General features: G+C 32.9%; 1 protein-coding gene across 3 annotated transcripts in view; it reads left to right on the top strand.

Moving 5' to 3' along the window:
* RSF1 (remodeling and spacing factor 1) overlaps positions 1-21,171 on the top strand; it is a 107,702-nt gene that overhangs the window by 61,530 nt on the left and 25,001 nt on the right. Inside the window, exons 5-8 of one of the 3 annotated variants that reach the window (XM_011368374.2) lie at positions 1,634-1,788; positions 16,672-18,425; positions 20,101-20,307; positions 20,984-21,058. In XM_011368374.2, the coding sequence (XP_011366676.1) occupies positions 1,634-1,788; positions 16,672-18,425; positions 20,101-20,307; positions 20,984-21,058 (2,191 nt within the window). Of the gene's footprint in view, positions 1-1,633; positions 1,789-16,671; positions 18,435-20,100; positions 20,308-20,983; positions 21,059-21,171 lie in introns of all 3 variants that reach the window. The other 2 variants (XM_011368373.2, XM_011368375.2) reach the window with 2 other exon arrangements.

Below are 21,171 nucleotides of genomic sequence, written 5' to 3' on the forward strand. Positions count from 1 at the left end.
ATATATATAAACCTGTGTGCTCATTCCCATACACCGTGACAAAATAGTTGCCATTTTAATTTCTGAATGGTATCTATCAATGGCAATTTTATTTCCTTCAAAGGCCAATTTAATAATACTAGAGGGAATCCAGTCTTTTATTTTATAGATAAGGAAGTTGAGGCCTAGTAAAAATAGATGACCTGTCAAGGGGCACATAGCCATCTAGTTTAGGAACAGGGATTTTGTTTATTAACTTTTTTTTTTTTTAAGCCTGCTTCATAAGGTGGTTTCCCTGCTTTCAAGCAGTAGAGTTTAGCGATATGAAGGTGGAAAGGGGATAGGAGGATAAAGGGCATACATGTCATGACATATAAGAAAACAAGTAATTTTATCTTAATGCAAATTACATAAAATTAGAGGCGCATACACAGTGCTTTGAGAACACAGATGGGAACCTCGTGGTGCTGATTAATTAACTTAGTGGCAGAACTAGGGCTCAGTTTCCCAACTCTTTGTCCAGGGTTTTCTTTTTGTCTTCACTGTTAAGTGTTATTTATCTTAGCAGGAAAAAAAATCCAACTGAGTTTTCTTATTTCTAAGTGGCATTTAAATTGACCATTCCACACCTCTGGTTTTGATAGTAAAAGTAGAGAATATGTAGATTAGAATCTTTATTTGAGATTGTCTTATATTTTTGATTGAAATTGAATTCCTTTTCTATAGTTAGTTATAAATTCCCTTCCTATATTTATAAGGAGAAAGGAACACCTAAACAAGGTTTTTTTGTGTGTTTTGTTTTGCTTTGTTTTGTAATTTCTTCTCACTTCTTTTACTCCTCTTTCCAACTGTATAAATTGGAATTCTCTCAATTTGAAAAATTAGACGTCTTAATGTAAAAAGAGGTTGATCTTTCTTTTATTTAATGAAAAGAAAAATTGTCCTTTCATAACAAACATTTAAAAAATTTAAATAAAAGTGTTTAGATCATCAAAACAATATATTTAATAGTTTTAAGGATGTACAGGTACTTAAATTCCCTTTTTTATTGTGGTAGGATATACATGACATCAAATTTATTTTTTTTAACAAATTGACAAAACACCAGCAACCTAAATTCTTAGGCTTTAGAATACGTTTTTAGAGCTTACTTTTTACCATATTACACAGAAAGACCTGGATCATAATTTTATAATGTTATTTTCTCTGTAGGTGGAAAAGAGTTTTTATTTCCAAATGAATCAAACTGGAATCATTTTGTTAAAAAGAAATGCTTCTTTAAGCAAGTTTTACATTGATATTGTACTTCTTAGAGATTGCATAGTACTTTAAATAATTATCATACCTTGATTTTTGTTTAATTTGTTCCTACTATTGCTTTCAGCCAAAGGGCTATGCATTGCCATGCTAATCAATAGAGATAATAGTCTAAGATTCCTCTTTGGAGAATAGTATATTTTAATATATATTCATTCCTACTACTTAATTTTAAAATTCAAGGTTAATTAGTTTTAGCTATACCACTGATTTGGATGTCCTTAATGTGTGTGGTTTTTTCTTTTTTTTTAATTTTAATTTCTAATACTTATTATTCTGAAAGCTCTTTAGAACAGAAGAAAGATTTTTATGCTGTCTTGTTTTTTCTCTTGTGTAGAAATCGAAACGAGTTGGCTGAGACTCTTGCACTCCTGAAAGCACAAATTGATCCTGTACTATTGAAAACCTCTAGCCAACAGGACAACTCTTCCCGGGAAAGTCCCAGCTTAGAGGATGAGGAGACTAAAAAGGAGGAAGAAACACCTAAACAAGGTTTTTTTTGTGTGTTTTGTTTTGCTTTGTTTTGTAATTTCTTCTCTCTTCTTTTACTCCTCTTTCCAACTATATAAATTGGAATTCTCTCAATTTGAAAAATTAGAAGTCTTAATGTAAAAGAGGTGATCTTTTATTTAATGAAAAGAAAAAAATTGTCCTTTCATATCAAACATTTAAAAAATTTAAATAAAAGTGTTTAGATCATCAAAACAATATATTTAACAGTTTAAGAATGTACAGATACTTAAATTCCCTTTTTTATTGTGGTAGGATATACATGACATGAAATTTATTTTTTTGAACCATTTTTAAGTGTTCAATTTTGTGACATTAAGTACATGCACGTTATTGGGCAACCATCACCACCATCAATCTCCAGAGTCATTTTCCTCCACTGAAACTACCCATTAAACATTTAACTCCCCATTTTCCTTTCCCTTGGCAGCCACTATTCATTCTACTTTCTGTCTCTGTGAATTTAACTAACTCTAGGAACCTTATGTAAGAGAAATCATACAATATTTGTACATTTGTGACTGGCTTATCTCACTGAACAATATTGTCTTCAGTGTTCATGTTGTAGCGTGTGTCAGAATTTCCTTCCTCTTTAAGGCTGAATAACATTCCATTGTATGTATCACCACCTTCTGTTTATTCATCTGTCAGTGGACTCTTTTTTTCTTTCACCTTTGGCTGTTTTGATTAATGCTGCTATGAATATGGGTATACAAATATCTGTTTGAGGCACTTCTTTCACTTCTTTTGAGTCTGTAACCAGAAGTGGATTTGCTGGATCATATGGTAGTTCTATTTTTAATTTTCGAGACTCTACCATACTGTTTTTCACAGCCCCTGCACCATTTTACATTCCTACCCATTGCTTGTTATTCTTTTTTAATTTATTATAATAGCCATTCTAATGGATGTGAAGTGGTATTGGGTTGTTTTTTCTTTGTTCGTGGACGTTTTTTTTGTTTTTTGTTTTTGTTTTGGTTGCACCTAACAAACTCTTAAGTCTACTTTAATTAAATTATTAAACATGATTTTTTTCCTGGCTAAGTTTTCTAATTTGCTTAACCAAGCAGATCAGGTCCTAACCTTTATAGGAGAAAAGAAACCAACTGAAATTTTGTCTAACATCTTTTTACTTTTTGTTGATAACATGCCTTTTAATGACAGGGAAGGAGGTTGCTCTCCTTGACATGCTTTATTCCTTTGCTTTTATTTTTCCTCTGTTTCAGTTAGAACCTGAAAACAATATATTCTTATCTTATTTGCTGCTTTGAGAGAACCATTTATAAAGTCATCCCCTAACTGCAAGCATTGTTTGAAAACAAGTAATTATGCCATTTAATGTAGGATATAATGTTTCTACATATTAAGCATTTCTTTCAGCAAAAATCCTAATTATTTTTCTTTGGCTGGTGTTTACCTGATTTCAAATATCTGTGATGGTTTTATTTGTAAGCCATATTTCTCATTTGAAAAATTACTTTGTATATGTTAAAGCTCAATTTGTAGGCTGCTTAATTAAGTAAAGCTTAATAATTTTAACGTTGTCTGACCCCCTTATTGAATTTCCAGATTTTTTAAGTAGCACTTCCTAAAGATTGGTTCTCAGTTTAGACTAATATTATTAGTTCATTTGTCATTCAGTTTGATTATTCATTTGTGTTTTGCTTATTCTCATACACAATTAAAATTAAGACCAGAGAGAATATAAATTGGAAAGAGAGGCAAGATAATAGAAATTCAAGAGGCACTTATTCCTATTAGGTGAACATAAATTTGACACTGATCTTGAAGGGAGATTTCTTTGTGTAGTTTAAATTACCAAACAAACACTCAAAATGAAACAGTTTATTCAGTAAAGTACAGCTCTTCCTAGTATTTAATTCTAAAATTTCATTGTGGGGTCTTACAGTAGAGGATGGGGGGTTTCAACAGTAATAGCAGCTAACGTTTACTGGGCACATTGTGTTTCTTTGCAGCCTACCAAATGCTGCACATGCATTTTCATTTAATCCTCATAGCAGCTCTTTGAGGTAGCTACTATTATTATTTAAATTTTATAGATAAAGTAATTGGGATGTTTATACATTTAGTCCAAATCATATAGATAATAAAGTGTGAGAGCTTAAATTTGAACCTTGATCCTTGTAAAGTCAGTGCTCTGTAACTAGAGTGATATAAAACTGTACTTCTTAAATTTTAATATGCATTCTGTTCACCTCATGATCTTTTTAAAATTCAGAAGATAATTGAATCAGTCTTGTGTGGGGCTTTTTTGCCATTTTAACAAGGACGTAGATGATGCTGGTCAGAGGACCACATTTTGAGTAGCAAGGTTATAGCTTGGAAACAAATACAGCAAAGGCTTTTCATACAGCTGTTTCTGAAAACATTTCTCAATGAATGCCGATGTTATAACAGTCAACACAATTAAGAAAACGTCTGTGAGGGAGGATATCTCTTGAAAAAGTAGAGGAGGAGGAGGAGCAAGACATTTAATTCTTTGTTTTTCTCCTTACTCTTTTAAATAGTGTCTCTTCTGTTTCTCCTATCTAAAAGCAAAATGCTTCTTATTCATTCATCTGTTCATTTAATTAATACTTATTATGTACGTACTATGGGCCAGACATGATTTTAAACATGGGAGTTTTGTAACCAAAGTAGTAAAATCCTTGCTTTTGTGAAGCCTACACTGTAGTGGATAAAACAAGCTAACATATACCATTTACCATGTGCCAAGTACCATTCTCAGTGCCTCACATATATTGAGTCATGTAATCTTCACAAACATCCTATTAGGTATTACATTATTATTTCCTTTTTTTTTTTTCAGATGAGAGGTGAGACAAGGAGAGGTTTAAGTAACTTTCCCAGGGTCACACAGCCTTAGTGGCACACCCAGTATTCAAACCTGAGCAGTCTTTAGTCTTTCTCCATAGTTGGGTACTTTTGATGCTGATTTACACATTATTTGGAGTATTAGACAGTTTTATTCAGCACCCAAAGTGCTATCTCTTATTTCATTATCTCAGGTGTAGATTGTGTTCTGTTCTATCGCTAATCAAAGAAATGTGATTCCAGTTTGTCATTTTTGTTACTCTTGTATATAAACAAACATTGCCCTTCAGTTTGAAAGCTGGAAACAGTCCTAGTGAATGTCTAATGTTAGACTAGTAAAGCAAAATGTGACAAGTTAAAAATTGTATGGTTGGATATTTGGAAACCATCAAGAAGGAAAAACAAATTAGGAGCTTGAGAAAGAATAAAACAGCCACTCTTTTTCTTGCAGCTAAAATTTATTTAAGATTTTTCTTTACTCATTAGTTAAATTGCCATGCTTTATGCCTAACCTGAGAAGATATTAAAGAGCGGCTCAGCACATAATACAAAAAGATTCTTTGTTGTATCGGTGCCAAGGAAAAATTTGTTACCTATAAAAATGGGCCCAAAAATATCCAAAAAATGGCATCATTTGGGCTAAAGAGTTCATTAATTGAATAATTAAATTGACTTTTTGTTTCAGAGATAATTAGAACTGCCTTCTGAAAAGTCCAAATTTATAGACTGGCACCAGAATCTCACAGACTGGCCTCAGCCTGTCTGTCTAGTGTTATCCTCCTACATGATCACTGGTTCCAGATTATCTAGATACCCGTATTTACTCCATGTCTTGCACATTCCTTTTGTGTTTTATCTTGCTCTTATCTCCCTGAGGTACTGTTCTTCCACTCTGGAAATTCTAGTTATACTCCAGGCCATCTGGAATCCAATCTTCTTAATCTTTTGGCAAGCTCTACTAGCACTTAGACTATTTTTATTACACTTACATTAGAGTCCATCATACTACCAAATTTGAAGCTGTCAAATACTTGTTGAATTGTTGTTCTCAGACTATCGTAGTGATTAGGTGTCATTTAAGCCCTTTTCTAAGACCGAGGATATCATTTCAGGTGTTATACTACCTGGAAGTTACTGTGCTTAAAGTTAACCATGAAATTCAATATATGTTTTTACTTCACGTTAGATAGTGTGTTCTAATTTAGAAGGGACTTTTAACTTCAAAGGAACTTTTATAGGGGAAAGCAAAGTTGAGAAACATCCTAAACTTTAGTTTTTTTCCTACTGATTAGGAAGAGACTTTTGTTAATTTTTACAGTCATACACTTGAGAATGAGAAGAGAGTATCATTTAAGAATCTCTAATAGAGAATAGAAATTGTAGACTGGCAGCTTGAAAACTCAGTGCGTTTATTTTGGTCTGTACAGTGCTGATTCGTTTTGTTTTTGTTTGTTTGTTTGTTTTTAACTGAGATAAAATGTACCATTTTTATTAAGTGGTTTTTAATATATTCATAATGTTCTGCAACCATAGCCACTATCTAGTTCCAGACAATTTATATCATCCCACAAAGAAACCCTGTAACAATAAGTATTCACTTGCCAGTTTCTCCCTGGAATTCACTAACCTACTTTCTATCTGTGAATTTGCCTATTTGTTTCGCATAAATGGAATTACACAATATGTGGCCTTTTGTGACATTCTCCTTTTACTTGGCATAATATTTTCAAGGTTTATCTATGTTTTAGCATATGTTGGTACTTCATTTCTCTTTATGATTGAATAATTGTCCCTTAGGGATATACTGCAGTTTCGCTAATCCATTGATGGACATTTGAGTTGTTTCCACTTTTTTGGATATTATGAGTAATGTCTCGGTCAACATTCATGTAGAAATTTTTGTGGGAACATTTTTACATATGTATTTTTTAAAATTTGAATTTGCTGTCAAAATTTAAAATTGAAAATTAGAAGCGTTGGTAACAATGGACCATCATTCCCATGTGTTAGCGATGGGCTGTACCTGAATAATGGCTGACCCTCTGGGGTGGGACTCATACTGTCCAGTTTACTATAGTCCTCTCTTGTGTCTCCTAAAATTGGCGATAGTCTCAGTTGCTTGGCCTAGTACTTAATTTTGTTGTTTTTATAGTTAAAGTGGAAAAAAATTCATGCCTCTATCAAATATTGAAAAAAGGGGATCTAGAAAACTAGGAGAGAGGGGCTAATTTTTTGCAGAAGTGAAGAATATTTTTACAGTTGTAGTAGGTGCAGTAACCTACAGATTATCTTCTTGTAGCAATTATTAACATGATATATAAAGCTTAATTCAGAATGGCAAAATAATATAATTTAATGTAGCGTATGCTCTGTCTGCCATGACAAAATAGATTGGTGGCTTAAAGTGCAGAAATTTATTTTCTCACCATTCCGGAGGCTAGAAGTTCCGACTGAGGTGCCTGCAGACACAGTTTTCTCATGAGGGCTTTCTTCTTGGCTTGCAGATGGCCACCCTCTCTCTATGTCCTCACATGGTCTCTTATATTTGTTCATGCGGAAAGAGCGATCTGATGTTTCTTCCTCTTCTTATAAGGGCACTAGCCCTGTCATATTAAGACTCCATCATTGATCTTATTTAACCATAATTACCTCTAAAGGCTCTATCTCCAAATACAGTCACATTGGGAATTATGGCTTTCATGTATGAATTTGGAGGTGGAGTATAATTCAGTCTATACTTGCAATATTATGAAATAATCCACTGTAAATAATGGAAAAGCTACCTGATTGAGAGATTTGGAGGGACAAGGGAAGATCTGAAATTTCGGTGAAATTTGTTTCTGAATGCTGTGATGAGCAGTTATATATATTCCTAAGAAAAAAAATATTACATGTGTATCAAAACTTTTTTTTTTTGCTGTTGAGTTTGCAGCAAAAAAGTGTTGTCAGACTAGAATGAGCATTTGCATATATAAGACAATTGGAATACTCTTGTTCATAGTTAATAGATTACTAGGAACAGATGAGATAAGTCATTTATTATATTTTCTGTTGTAGCTGATACAAGCATTGATATTAATGATATTACCCATAATGACTTCTTTATTCGTAGATTCATTAGAACTTTTTAACAAAGACAGTTAATTTGGAAATAGATCCTTAATGAGCCCAACTTTAGGAAATGCCTTTTTAATGTATTGAAGGAAAAATCTTAAATATAAATGTAGACAGGTTTTATTTAGAAAAAGTAACCTATACATGATCTTCCTTTGGCCATGGGGAATGTAATATTTGATAAAAAGCTTAAATTCCAGGTAAAGACATTTTGTGAAAACAGCATTTTTAAAGACAAAAGGACTTAAGTTACTTTGCTGCATCATTACCTGGGTATTATTTTTATAAAAAATTTAAAAGTGAACCATTTCATAGTTATGATAATTAACCTTTGGAACTGGATAAGCTCTCAAAGCTTGACTTATAAGTGAACCAGTGTTTTGCCTAATGAATGAACTGCACAATACAGTATTTTTTTGTACTGTGAGGTTGGATGATCTGCGGTGCCCATCAGGAATCTTCTTAGGTCCAGCTGAGCGTTCAGACTCACAATACCACACTCAGCAACAGTCTATTAAGATCGATGTAGGACAGGAGTCAGAGCTTGCCAACAGGAATAGTCTTTGCTGCAGTTTATGCAGCAGTTCATATGGCCAAACCATCTCATATGGGAGAAGTATCTTCTCCTAGGTGACAATTTCAGAAGCAAGTATATAGGATTTTCATTGCATAGGTACAGAAACTGCTTTGTCTTAAAAGCCTCATGTTCCACATAAGCCCTCACCTCTTATAACAAACTCTATAGGTATATGTTCCTGGGTCTTCATGCCCAAAGAGTCACTCACTGCATTTAGGTGAGTCCAAAATATGGCATCACCATTATGTATTTATATATATTTTTTCATAGTCCAGATGCAATTTATCAAATAGAGGTCATTGATATCGAGAATACTATTGCCTAGTAATCTCCTAGGTGACACTCCAGTTTTTTTTTAAGTTTGCCAGAGGAGCCCAACTTTACCAACAGTCATGTTCTCAAGTGAAGGAAAAAAGCTTTTCTTAGTTCATGGCCCATAGATGGTTTAGTCATGGTTTGATGCTGGAAAGCCTTTGGTGGGGGAAGGGGCAGAGACAGTTCATAACTTTTTAGTGTCATTCAGGGAAAAATCTTTACCTCAGCAATAAATATTTTCCTAGATATTCAGTTTTTAGGTTGTCAAAACAATTGAATCACTTGGATATTGTATTTTACAAGTGGATTTACTTTTTTCCCCCCATGAAATTGGTTCAATAGGAAATGAAGCAGATAAGGAATGGTCTGGCCCACTTTCCTACACTGCAGTTGGTATCCAGAAATGGATGCGATGGCCTGAATTCTGAAACAGGTTCTCTGACTTTAAACTTAAGACAAAAAATTAATGTTGTTTAGTTTGCCTTTCTTAAGTAATATTGTAGAACTAAGAGCTACAGGATAAATTAAACCAACGTTTGCTAGTATAAAACTGAAAACTAAATAATAATGCATTCAATTACAAAAATTGTGTGAATATCCTAAGAGAAGATGCTCTGTATACAAAAAACATTCTTTAGAATTCTATCAATGTATGAAAATACCTGCATTTATGAACAACTGTTTACTGACATAAAGCATGTGGTAGTAAACATTGCTTCCTGTCAAATGGCTCAAGGCTAAATTCTGTATTGCATATAACAGTGCTAAGTACTAGACCCAACATTGTGATCATGACTAGGAAAAAAAAAATCAGTTTCTGATTCCTAATCAGAGGAGTCATGAATTATTATGAAATAAAATATAAAAATTAAGTAGGTTCTTTCAATTTAAAACATAGACATCAACATTATACATATTTGAATTATGCTCAGTAAAAATAGAATTTAATTATATTTCTGGCATTTTATTTTTTTCCCCTCTGCCCATCACTGCCCATTTATGTTATCTGCCTGGCCCCTGTAGCCATTAGAGTTTGTGACCCCTTCTGTAGAATGTGAGTACTAATTGTTACAGCTATAAAGAAAAATTTGGTATGATGTGGGGGTATAATCTGGAGATTTATCTGGGTACAAAATAATCCACTGTTTTTATTACCATGTTAAATATTGGTTTACTCCAAATAAGTATAAAGAGACCAGATAGAGGTGTATTGTTACTTTGTTAATGATATCTTAGTTTACTTCATATCATTATCATCATTCCATCTTTACATCAGTCCTGACTTATATAGCAAAGATAAGGGACAAAAAAGACATGGAAGTTTGCATTTCTTTTATTTTTATGCCATGAACAATAGGACACAGACCACAGTGCTGCTTATATAAAAGATTTATGCTGATTGGGGAGGACAGAAGAAAAGGCAGGAAGTAAACAAGGAAGAAGGGAGAGAGATGGAAGGAGAAAAGCAAAAGAAATCTTTCATGATTAGAGAAACTGTTGAAGTTGTTTTTTTCTGATTCATTTTGTTATGACTTGACTCATAAGAAAATTTGTTACCATTTATGATTTTTAGAAAGTGGCAGTGGCATGGTTTTCGAGTCTCTGCAAATCCCTCATAAAAGGAACATGTTGATGGCAAAATTTGAAAAGTGTAGTTAATACCTGAAACTAAGATCTTAAAGGCACTTGGGTACTCTGGGCATTATGAATTCTCAGATCTCCAGTCAAAGCTCCCTTCGAAAACAAAACTCTACACTGAGATTTGTCCACACTGCTGGAGTAGAATTCAAATTAAGTAGGATGGGGGCAGTAGTGACAAGCAAAAAAGAAGTTTCAAATAAAAGTATGGGAAAGGAATAGAGTTATGTGATCTTCTAGTGTAAATCACTTTAATTTTTAATATCACAAAAAGAGCACGTAGGGAGCTCTAGAGCTATGAAATTAGAAAAACTACTTAATGTAAAAATAAGCAACTGAAAACTGCTTAAGGTCAAATCTCACAGGATTATAGGATTATAAAATATAAGAAGCAGAGTAACATCACAACAGTGAATGAAAGCTTATCTGAAAGACTTGCCTACAAAACCTATGAAAACTACAACTTAATAGGTTGTAGAACTCAGGAAAGAGTTTAGGTTTTTTGAAAATCAGAAGAAACATCTACGCAACAAACACAAGAATTAGTATCTTTAAATAGCAAATGGAAAGCTGTACACTTTTTAAAAATTAAAAAGAAATGAAAGAATTGAGAGAAAGAGACAAGGAAGGATTTGAAAATAGGCAAAGAAAATGCAGCAGGGGTCGTCCACAAAAAAGAAAATCAAAGTAAGGGAACAGACAAAAATACTAAAGACTCTGTTCAACAAAACTTCTTGAAATAAAGGTATGACACTTCATGTTGAAAAGACACTACATACGTTGGAAAATGAACCCAGAATGAGTATCAAGACATAGTCTAGTAAAATTATTGGGCTTTGGAGAAATGCTTTGGCTCTCCAGACATTCCAAGTGACTTAAGGGAAAGAAAACCAGACTGCCATTGCTCTGTTTGATGGCAATGTTCTGTGCCAAAAGAAAATAGGGGGAAAATGTGAGACAGAGATTTTATATCTGACTTTCACATGAAGACTGTAGATAAATTGTTATCAATATCTAAGATCTATTTTCCTATAAGTCTTTTTCATTGGAATCTTCTATTGAAGGAGCTTCAGATGGCCAAGTTGGCTAACAAAACATCAATAATGGGTGTAGAAATAAATATAACTATTTATTTCTGTGGTTTAGTATACATACATATGGTTTCTACTTCTGTTTATAAAAGGAATCTAAGAACAGTGATACCCTGTAGCAATGGGCACTCTTGGCCTCTAGATTTTTATTTCCAAATATCGTTCTTCTATTAAGGCAGCCAGAGCTCCTTAGAGATGGGATTGATTCTGGTGAAGGGGCAGGAAAATACAAAATAAGCCTGGAACATCTTGGAATGCCAGAAACTAATGGTGGACTCAAAAAAGAATTTGGGCGTATTGGTAGGACACAGGTGCCAACCGGAAGGAGCTCCTAATGGTGAAAGCAATTGTTTTAGTGACAAATATATATAATGATAGATTTTAAACCATAGAATAAAATACATGTCTCTGAATTCCTACTTATATAATTATGTAATTGAGTAAATAAGTAAATAGAGGTGAAGGAAAAGTTCTTCCCTTCAAGTGAATATCAGTTAATTGATATAGAAGGAATGAAGGAAATAAAAAATTACCATAGGGAAACACTACAATAATAATTGTTGCAGGCAAGATCTCTGACAGATGCTAACATTAGTGGATGAAAGTTTGTGGAAAAATAGGATATTAGCACAATCTCCCCCAAGATATTTACTTGTTAAAAAAAAGAGGAAATAGTAACTTCACAGTGGAGTAACCAGCTGATACCCCCTTAACCAAATGAACAAAGTTTTGACATCATGTACCCTCTAATTATAATGCACAGCATCTCTTTTGTGGAAGTTTTGTCAAAAAGGTATAATCTCAGTCTAATCGAGAAAACATCAACAAGTTCAAATAAAGAAGTATTTCACAAAATCACTTTCAGGATCAGAAGAGACAAGGAGAGAATGAGCGATGGTCACAGATTGGAGGAGATGAGAGGAGAACAAAATGAAATATGGATCCTCAAACAGAAAGGACATCAAGGGGGAAATGACAAAATTTCAATAAAATCTGTTTAATTAATAGTATTTTACTAATGTTAATTTCCTGGATAATTATACAATGAGTATGTAAGTTGTTAACTTTAGGAAAAATAGTGTAAAGGTATACTTGAACTATTTTTGTAATATATCTATGTCTAAAATTATTTCAAAATAATTCATAAAAGAGTGTTAGGTGAGCATTAAATTTGTTGTTACATGTTACTAAATCTAAATGACGGTACAAGAGAACATACACTCTTTAATGGCTATGTGCTTTGACAGTGGAGATAAAATAAAACCAAACAGAGAAACAGTGCGAAGCGTACACACAAAAACTTTAAAACTTTTTATTAAAATTACTTTGATAGTGCCGGTATTGTTATTCTGAAAATGTTTTGGGTATAATATGAGGAGAAAAAATAACATATTCTAATATTATATGTGGTGTCCTTGAAAACAAAAATTCTCAGTATGGGAAAAAGAAATAAGATGTAATATAGAAAAGGTTAAGTAAACACTGAAATATCATTATGGACTTGAGTTATTTTTATTTAAAAAGACATATATTTATTTTAGTTAAAAAGATATATATTTATTTTCTGTTCACTGAAAGAACTTAGAAACAATGGCCAACCCAGTAGCAGCTAGCATCCTTAGTGCCTACGCCTAGATTGTGATCTTTAAATACAGTTTCCAACTAAACTAAATCAAGGCTTCGTGGAAAAGTGATTGATTCCAGTTCTAGGACATAATGAGACAAGAAACATCTTGTCGCTCCAGGTAGTATGGATGCTACCAAAGTCACATCAAAAAGACTCAAGAGCCAACTTAAAGAGATTTCCACTGCCAAAGATAGGACAGTTTAAACATAAAAAAGGATCATAACACTAATGGATTAAAGCACATTGAATATGTCTTAAATCCATTATGATGCTAAAAGGAAAACTCGTTACCTTTGGAAGATGCCAGTGGAGACTGAATTATTATTTTGAAAACTTAAATACATGACAGGAATTAAGCATTCATCCCACCTTTTCTGTATGAAATGTACCACTGTATAACAAAGTAATAAATTAGTGAAATTTATAGAATTTATTCTAACAAATCACTGATGGAAGAATAATAGAATGGGAATATCATTTTGCACTTCCTAATAAATTAAAAGTTTTAGGGCAAGTACTTTCTTGAACAAAATTGACTTCTTTTAGTAAGAAGAAATTCAGACATCGAATAGATAATGTTCTTCACTATTCACTTATATAGAGCATTCTGTGTTTCATTACATAGTGGTTCTAGTTGGGATGGTTGGGAAAACATGTATTAGGTGATCAATTAATATTTGGAGTAAATAAATAAATTGGCTTTAAAAGCCTACAGTAGATAACACTTTTCTTGAATCACAGGTTTGTCAGGCACTATTGCCTACTGCATTGTGATTTTTTTGTATGTTATATATAGTATATACTGTATTTTTTTATTATTTCAAGTATATAGTACATTGGTTAGAAATTTATAGTTTATGAAACGATACCCCTGATTACCCTGTCTGCCCTCTGGCTCTACACATAGCCATTACATTATTGCTGACAGCATTCCCTGTGCAGTTCTACCCATCCCTGTGACCGTCAATCAGCTATCGATTTGTACTTTCTTAACCCTTCACTGCTTTCTCCCACCCACCCCCCCTACACACACATTGTGATTTTTGAAGTTAATTTTTCCTTTAGACTTGTCACATCAAATTTCACGTTTCTTACATTCATTCGCATTCTCTTTATAGTTTTCTTTTGACAAAACTTCGGAGAAATGCTTGTATAACTAAATGACATTTTTACCAATTATGATTGTGCTTAAAGGTTCATTTCCTGTCATGGTTCTTCTGTTTTTATACAGTTTTAGGGACACATCTATGTAGTCTAGGGTAGTTAGAGTAGTAACTGTTGTCATGTTTTTCTCTTAAAAGAACTGAACCAAACATAAAAATTCCAAGGATTTAACGTTTTTTGATTAAGAGAGGTATGAGTTACTGAAGGATAATTGTTGAGGTCACTTAGTCTAGCTGCTTTATTTGTAGAAGAAGAAATGATGGTCAGAGAGTTTGTGACATACCCAAAGATACACCACTAGCTGGATTAGGATTAGTGAGCACAGAAGTCTTGAATCTCCTGTTGTTGTTCATTTTATTTTGCCATGTTACTCAAATCAAAATTAGTTCAAATAACTGAAGAGAACATTCTCATTCACCACCCCTCTCCACCCCCCCACCCCACCCCCCAAAAAAGTAGATGTCATTCGGGGTTGACGTGTAACATTGTATAAATTTAAGGTATACATCATGTTACTTTGACACATTTATATATTGTTATATGCTTGCCATTAACGATATCCCATTACATACTTATAGTGTCACTTTACCTTGGGTCAGAGTCACAATGAGATCCTAAGTGGCTTTCTGAACCAAAATATGTAGAAGAAATATTAGATCGTATTCAGTAAACTCTTAGGATTAGGTTGGCATTATTTTAAAGATTATAATCTATGTTTTAATTGTTAACCAAGATATTCATTTAATTAGATTTGCTGACCTACTAACCAATCTCAATGAACTGGAATTTACTAAACCTACTTTATCAGTGGAAAAGGGAAGACAAATTAGATAATTACTTTGATGTCTTTAATTTTCTTAGGAGCATGTATAAATTAAATCACTAACAATGTAAAGAGGGAAGAGCAATACACATACCCTAATCTCAGGTTCTCAATGGTTCTCACTGGCTCTTGAGTTTTTTATTTGCAACATGATTGAACATTGAACAAAATAGTGGTTTGTAATAAAAATATTCACTCTCTAAAGTGAATATTTATATATATATATAAAGTGAATTCTCATTTTATGTATATGTATATATAGATACATGTATATATAGATACATGTGTGTATATATATATACATGTATCTATATGTATACATGTATATATATAGATATATGTCGCTCCAGGTAGTATGGATGCTACTACCAAAGTCACATCAAAAAGACTCAAGAGCCAACTTAAAGATACATGTGTGTGTATATATATATATACACATGTATCTATATGTGTATATATGTACATATAGATACATGTATATATACATGTGTATATATCTATATATACATGTATGTATATATATATACATGTATATACATATATAAATGTCCTGCTTCATTTCACTTCTGTCCATTCCATTTTATTTTCATGAAATATAACTCTGGTTTATTGACTTGTCAAGAATCTGTTCAAAATTTTTTGAAAAACTTCCTGTTTTGTTTAAAATTGCATGTAGAATTGAGGTTTTTCAGTTAAAAGGATATGATGAGGTGATGGAAAATGTAAGTAGAAAACACTCAGTTCAGATTCTCTGAACATAAGCATTATACAGTCTTTTAATCCCATTTACAGATTATGCCATTTACTAAATATGGCTTTTGTTATATTTAAATTTGCACTATTGGGTACTTCATAAACCTTGGATATATGTAGCCAATAAGGTAAAACAAAGAATTGACAGACAAACTCATAGTTTCTTTGTTAAAATAATAACTCCTGAAATGTTGTTAATAGCATTCTAATAAAGTAAATTGTAATATAACCACATCATAGCATGTTATATAATTAAGTACAATATTTGTAAAAAGCATTTAATAAGAAAGTACTGATGTTTCAATGAAAAATACTGGGCAACATGATCCCAACTTTGTCAAAAAAATGCAAGACTAGAAGGAAGTAACCTAAAATATTAATAATGATTATCTCTGAGTATTGGGATTATGGGTATTTTTTCCCTGTGTTATATTTTCTGTACAGAATTGTGATACTTTTTAAATCTAGATAAAATATAGATGTTTTCCTACAGCCATAGTCATGTTACCTCAATGAAATGAAGTGCTCGCTGACTTGCAAAGAAAAAGTTGTCAGTTTTTAAAACAAATATGGCCTTTTAGAAATGTTTTAAATAGTATTTTTAGTTTCATATTTTAAGCCATATTTTCGAGCTTGAATAAATTGTTAGAGCTATATAAATACTTGTATTCCATTGAGAACACTAAAGCTAAGAGTATAAAGCAAAAATTTGAGTCTTTCTAAATAATCGTTTTTTTAATATCTAGAAGTTATCCTTCAGATTTTGGTGATTTTCTTCACTGTCAGATTTTGTTTTTCATTGTAAGATGTCCAGTAATGTTACTTCTTTTAAGAGAGACATTTCAAGTGGAAATATATATTATGTTAAGCCTTTAATATTTTATAATCTCTAGTGCTTAAATTCATGTGAATGTTTTCTGATTTTTAGAGGAACAGAAGGAAAATGAAAAGAGGAAAAGTGAAGTGCTACCAGTAGATTCAGAAAATCATTCTGTACCCAATGCTTTAGAAGAAACTACCGTGAAAATAGAAAAAGAAGATGAAAAGGAACTTGTGAAACTGCCAGTCATAGTAAAGTTAGAAAAACTTTTGCCAGAAAGCGAGGAAAAAAAGATTATTAAAGAAGAAAGTGATTCCTTCAAGGAAAATGTCAAACCCATTAAAGTCGAAGTGAAGGAATGTAGAGCAGACCCTAAAGATAACAAAGGTAGCATGGAGAAGCTGGAGCCTGAGAGGCTAGAGTTTGGTGGCAATGTTAAATCTGCTCAAGAAATTACTGAGAAGTCTACTGAAGAAACTGAGAAACTTAAAAATGACCAGCAAGCCAAGATACCACTAAAAAAAAGAGAAATAAAACTGAGTGATGATTTTGACAGTCCAATCAAAGGACCTTTGTGTAAATCAGTTACTCCAACAAAAGAGTTTTTGAAAGATGAAATAAAACAAGAGGAAGAGACTTGTAAAAGGATCTCTACAATCACTGCTTTGGGTCATGAAGGGAAACAGCTGGTAAATGGAGAAGTTAGTGATGAAAAAGTAACTCCAAATTTTAAGACGGAACAAATGGAGACAAAGTTTTTTGATACAAAGGAAGATAGCTGTAGCTCCTCTAAAGACAAAAGTGTCATCATGGAGGGGAATGGAGCAGAGTCCTTACATTCTGTCATAACAAGTATGAAAATAGGTAATATTGAGAAAGAAGTGATCCCTTTAGGGAAAGATGCAGAAAGTTTAATATCTGATACAGAGACCCAGAGTCAAAAAGGGAAGATAGAAGAAACTGGTCCTACAGAAATGGAAACCTCTCTTGAGACTTCTGAGATAGCAAAGGATCTCTCTTTAAAAACTGCCTTATCTACCACCGAATCCCATACCATGAAAGCTGAAGAGATATCTTCTAAAAGTAAGAAGGATAAGCACCCACCAGTCCTAGAGAGTCTTGAAAAGTTAGAGAAATCCAAAAAAACTTTTCTTGATAAGGACACCCAAAGATTAAGTCCAATACCAGAGGAAGTCCCAAAGAGTACACTAGAATCAGTAAAGCTAGGCTCTCCCGAGGCAGCTGAAACTTCACCATCTAACTTGGCTGGCCACTGTGAGAAACTAGCCTCAGAAAAGGAAGTGGTAGAGTGTCAGAATGCAAGTTCCATTAGAGATCAGTCCCTGGAAAAAACAGACTTAGAAATTCTAAATGAGAATTCTGAATCCACAAAGGTAGAAATGGATAACCTAGACAATGCCCAGACTTCTGGCACAGAGGATTCTTCTGAAACAAAGGGTTCTATGCAAAAAAGCAAATTTAAATATAAGTTGATTCCTGAAGAAGAAACCACTGCCTCAGAAAACACAGAGATAACCTCTGAAAGGCAAAAAGAGGGCATCAAATTAACAATTAGGATATCAAGTCGAAAGAAGAAGCCAGGTTCTCCTACTAAAAATCTAGAATCAGAAACCAAGCAAGAGAAGTCAGAAAAGGAAGAAGAGAAAACAAATGTGGCTCGTACTTTAAGGAGGTCTCCAAGAATATCTAGACCCACAGCAAAAGTGGCTGAGATCAGAGATCAGAAAGCTGATAAAAAAAGAGGGGAAGGAGAAGAAGAAATGGAAGAAGATTCATCAGCTTTGCAAAAAATAGACAAAAAGGAAAACTTAAAAAAAATGGAGAAGGATACAAATTCTAAAGTAAGCAAGGTAAAATTTTTCCCACTCTGAGTTTTAATTTTTATTAGAAATATTTGGTTCTAAGTGCTTGTAGCTTTCTGCTCTTGGCTAAAACAAGTCATTCAAAGATCTCATATCTGAGATGTTTTTCCTGATATTATCCCCAGACATTTTATTTCATACAGTATAATCTTGCCATCTTTTCAACTTTTTCTCTATTACAGGCAGTATAGGAATATATTCTCTTTGTAAACTATTCAAATAATACCCAACCTATAGGGTTGAAGAATTTAAATTCCCCATAAGCACTGATAACAGTTTGGGGCCCATTTCTTTCCAGTCCTTCCATAATTCATGTGTATATTCATGAATCTTTAGCCATTCACTTAAAAAATAAATTGAATCAAATATGTTCACTTTTCTCTGAGTTTTTTACTTAACAATGTGTCTCTGAACTCTTTCCGTGTCAGTAGATATAGTCTACCTTTTGGTTATTAATGGCCACATAGTATTCCATAGTGTGGATACACCTCAATTTATTTGACTACTCCCTTATTGATTGACATTTAGGTTGTTTCCAATTTTTCACTATTACAGGCAATGCTGCATTGAAGATCATTTTGAATGTGAGTGAGTATTTCTCTAGAATAGGTTTCTAGAATTGGAATTACTGGGTCAAGGGGCATGTGTATTTTAAGTTTTGATAGCTGTCGACACATTGCCCTCTAAAAAAGGCCCCATTATGTACCCTCTCGTTACATTTCTGAGAGTGCCTATTTTTCCCAATTTTAACATTAGTCTAAGAAGCCAGATTCTTTCTTTGATGACCCGCTTAAGCAAAATCTGGTACATGTCATTGGCTAGTCTATGGGAGTTTATTATAATTAAAAGTGCTACTTTTGTTTTCAATTTAAGCGATCATATTGTTCTTCATTGAAAGTGATCCTTTGTTCCCTGAAATACTGAATTTTTAATTCTTTACTTTTAAAAATTCCCCTTCTGTTAGAATTATTTTGGTCTTTGATGGGGACTTACACTGTAAGAATAAATTAAAATATTAAGATTGTGAAACTAGGCAGTAAAAAGCAGTTTACAACGTTTTAAACTTATTCTCTGAATGATATATATTTTTAAATTTGTCAATATTTTTATATGCAATTTTGACCCGTTAAAAATTTTTAAATGCATTTCTAATATGGGAATTTAAAATTCTGTGTAACAAAATGTGAATATAGTCAGTGCTAGAGCCTTTAAAATGTACATGGCCTTTGACCCAAAATCTCCTTTGAGAAATTTGTCCTAACCACAGAGGTCTGTGTAAAAACTGTTTATTTTTACAAGGATACAGTTGTTTATGAAAGTGAAAAAATGGGAAACTACCTAAATGTCTTTCTAGTAGGGGATTAGGTAAATACAACTGTGTGATGGCAATATTATATAGTCATTTACAGTGATGTTAGGAGGATATTTTATGAATTGGGAAAATATTTGTAAGAAAGATTGTAATCATTATAATCTTCCCCCCAAAACAATAGGAAAAAAAATAATGGAAATGTGTACCAAAATTAAGTAGTAGGTATGTCTTTTGAAGTTCCTTTATATAGAATATATTTAAATATTCTATAACGGACACGCAATTAGAAGTTTTTACATTCTTATTATACCAAATTATCCCAATTTTTTTATTTTATACAAGGTAAAAACCAAAGGCAAAGTTCGATGGACTGGCTCTCGAACACGTGGCAGGTGGAAATATTCCAGCAATGATGAAAGTGAAGGATCCGACAGTGAAAAATCATCTGCAGCTTCAGAAGAGGAAGAAGAAAAAGAAAGCGAAGAAGCTGTCTTAGCAGATGATGATGAACCATGCAAAAAATGTGGCCTTCCAAACCATCCTGAACTAGTATGTACCTGACCTAAATGAACAATATTCATATTGTTGGCATGCTTTCGTTGCCCAAAAGAAGCCTAAAACTCTTCGGGTTTGATTATTATTTGAATTTTTTAATGTTGCAGAGCTTGTGTGTGTAAAATAACCTTTTTTTTCTTCTTCCCCTCTAAATTACTTTATAATGCCATTTCTGAAGTGCTAGCTTTAAATAAATAAGCCCTGATGGCCTATTGCCTTTCTGTAATAACGTATAAGTCAAGTAGGTCTTTAAACTTTAGGAAATGGGCATTTCTAAAAAAAAATAAATTAGGGGGATAAATTATAGACCAAATGTATTCAGAAGAATAGCGATAGGTTTACATGGAACTTCTTACCCAGGAATTAAGTTCTTCAAAGGTAGCCTAAAATCAAGAAAACCGGTTCCTTACCTGTATATATTTTTTGCAGTTCATAAGTGCTTTCTAAAGAGCCTATTGAAGAAACACTCTTGTTATGTCCAATTCTATGCAACTATTCTGTTCTTTCAAATAGATTTGACTTTAAAGGCAGGCTCCAACTATTAAGCAGAAAGAAAAGTAAAGAAAGATGCTTCCACATGGGTAGAATTATGTGGATCAGAAAAGTTTCGAGATCCTCTAAAGTTTGGAAAATTCATATGAAGTGGTTCTCCAAGGCTCTTTTTTCCTAGAAAGCAGTGTGGTGTGATGGGAAAAGCATGGACCAGACAGACTTGGCAGCAGATCCTGCTTCCACCACTTATCAGGTGCTCTCTTCTCTGTATCTTGATTTCTTCATTGTAAAATGGGAATAATACCACATACTTCTTTTGAGGGTTGTTTTTAATGTTATGTAAAGTTGCTTAGCACAGTTTCTGAC

The sequence above is a fragment of the Pteropus vampyrus genome, unplaced genomic scaffold (assembly GCF_000151845.1).
Source record: "Pteropus vampyrus isolate Shadow unplaced genomic scaffold, Pvam_2.0 Scaffold141, whole genome shotgun sequence".
In the NCBI taxonomy this organism is placed as follows: Eukaryota; Metazoa; Chordata; class Mammalia; order Chiroptera; family Pteropodidae; genus Pteropus; species Pteropus vampyrus.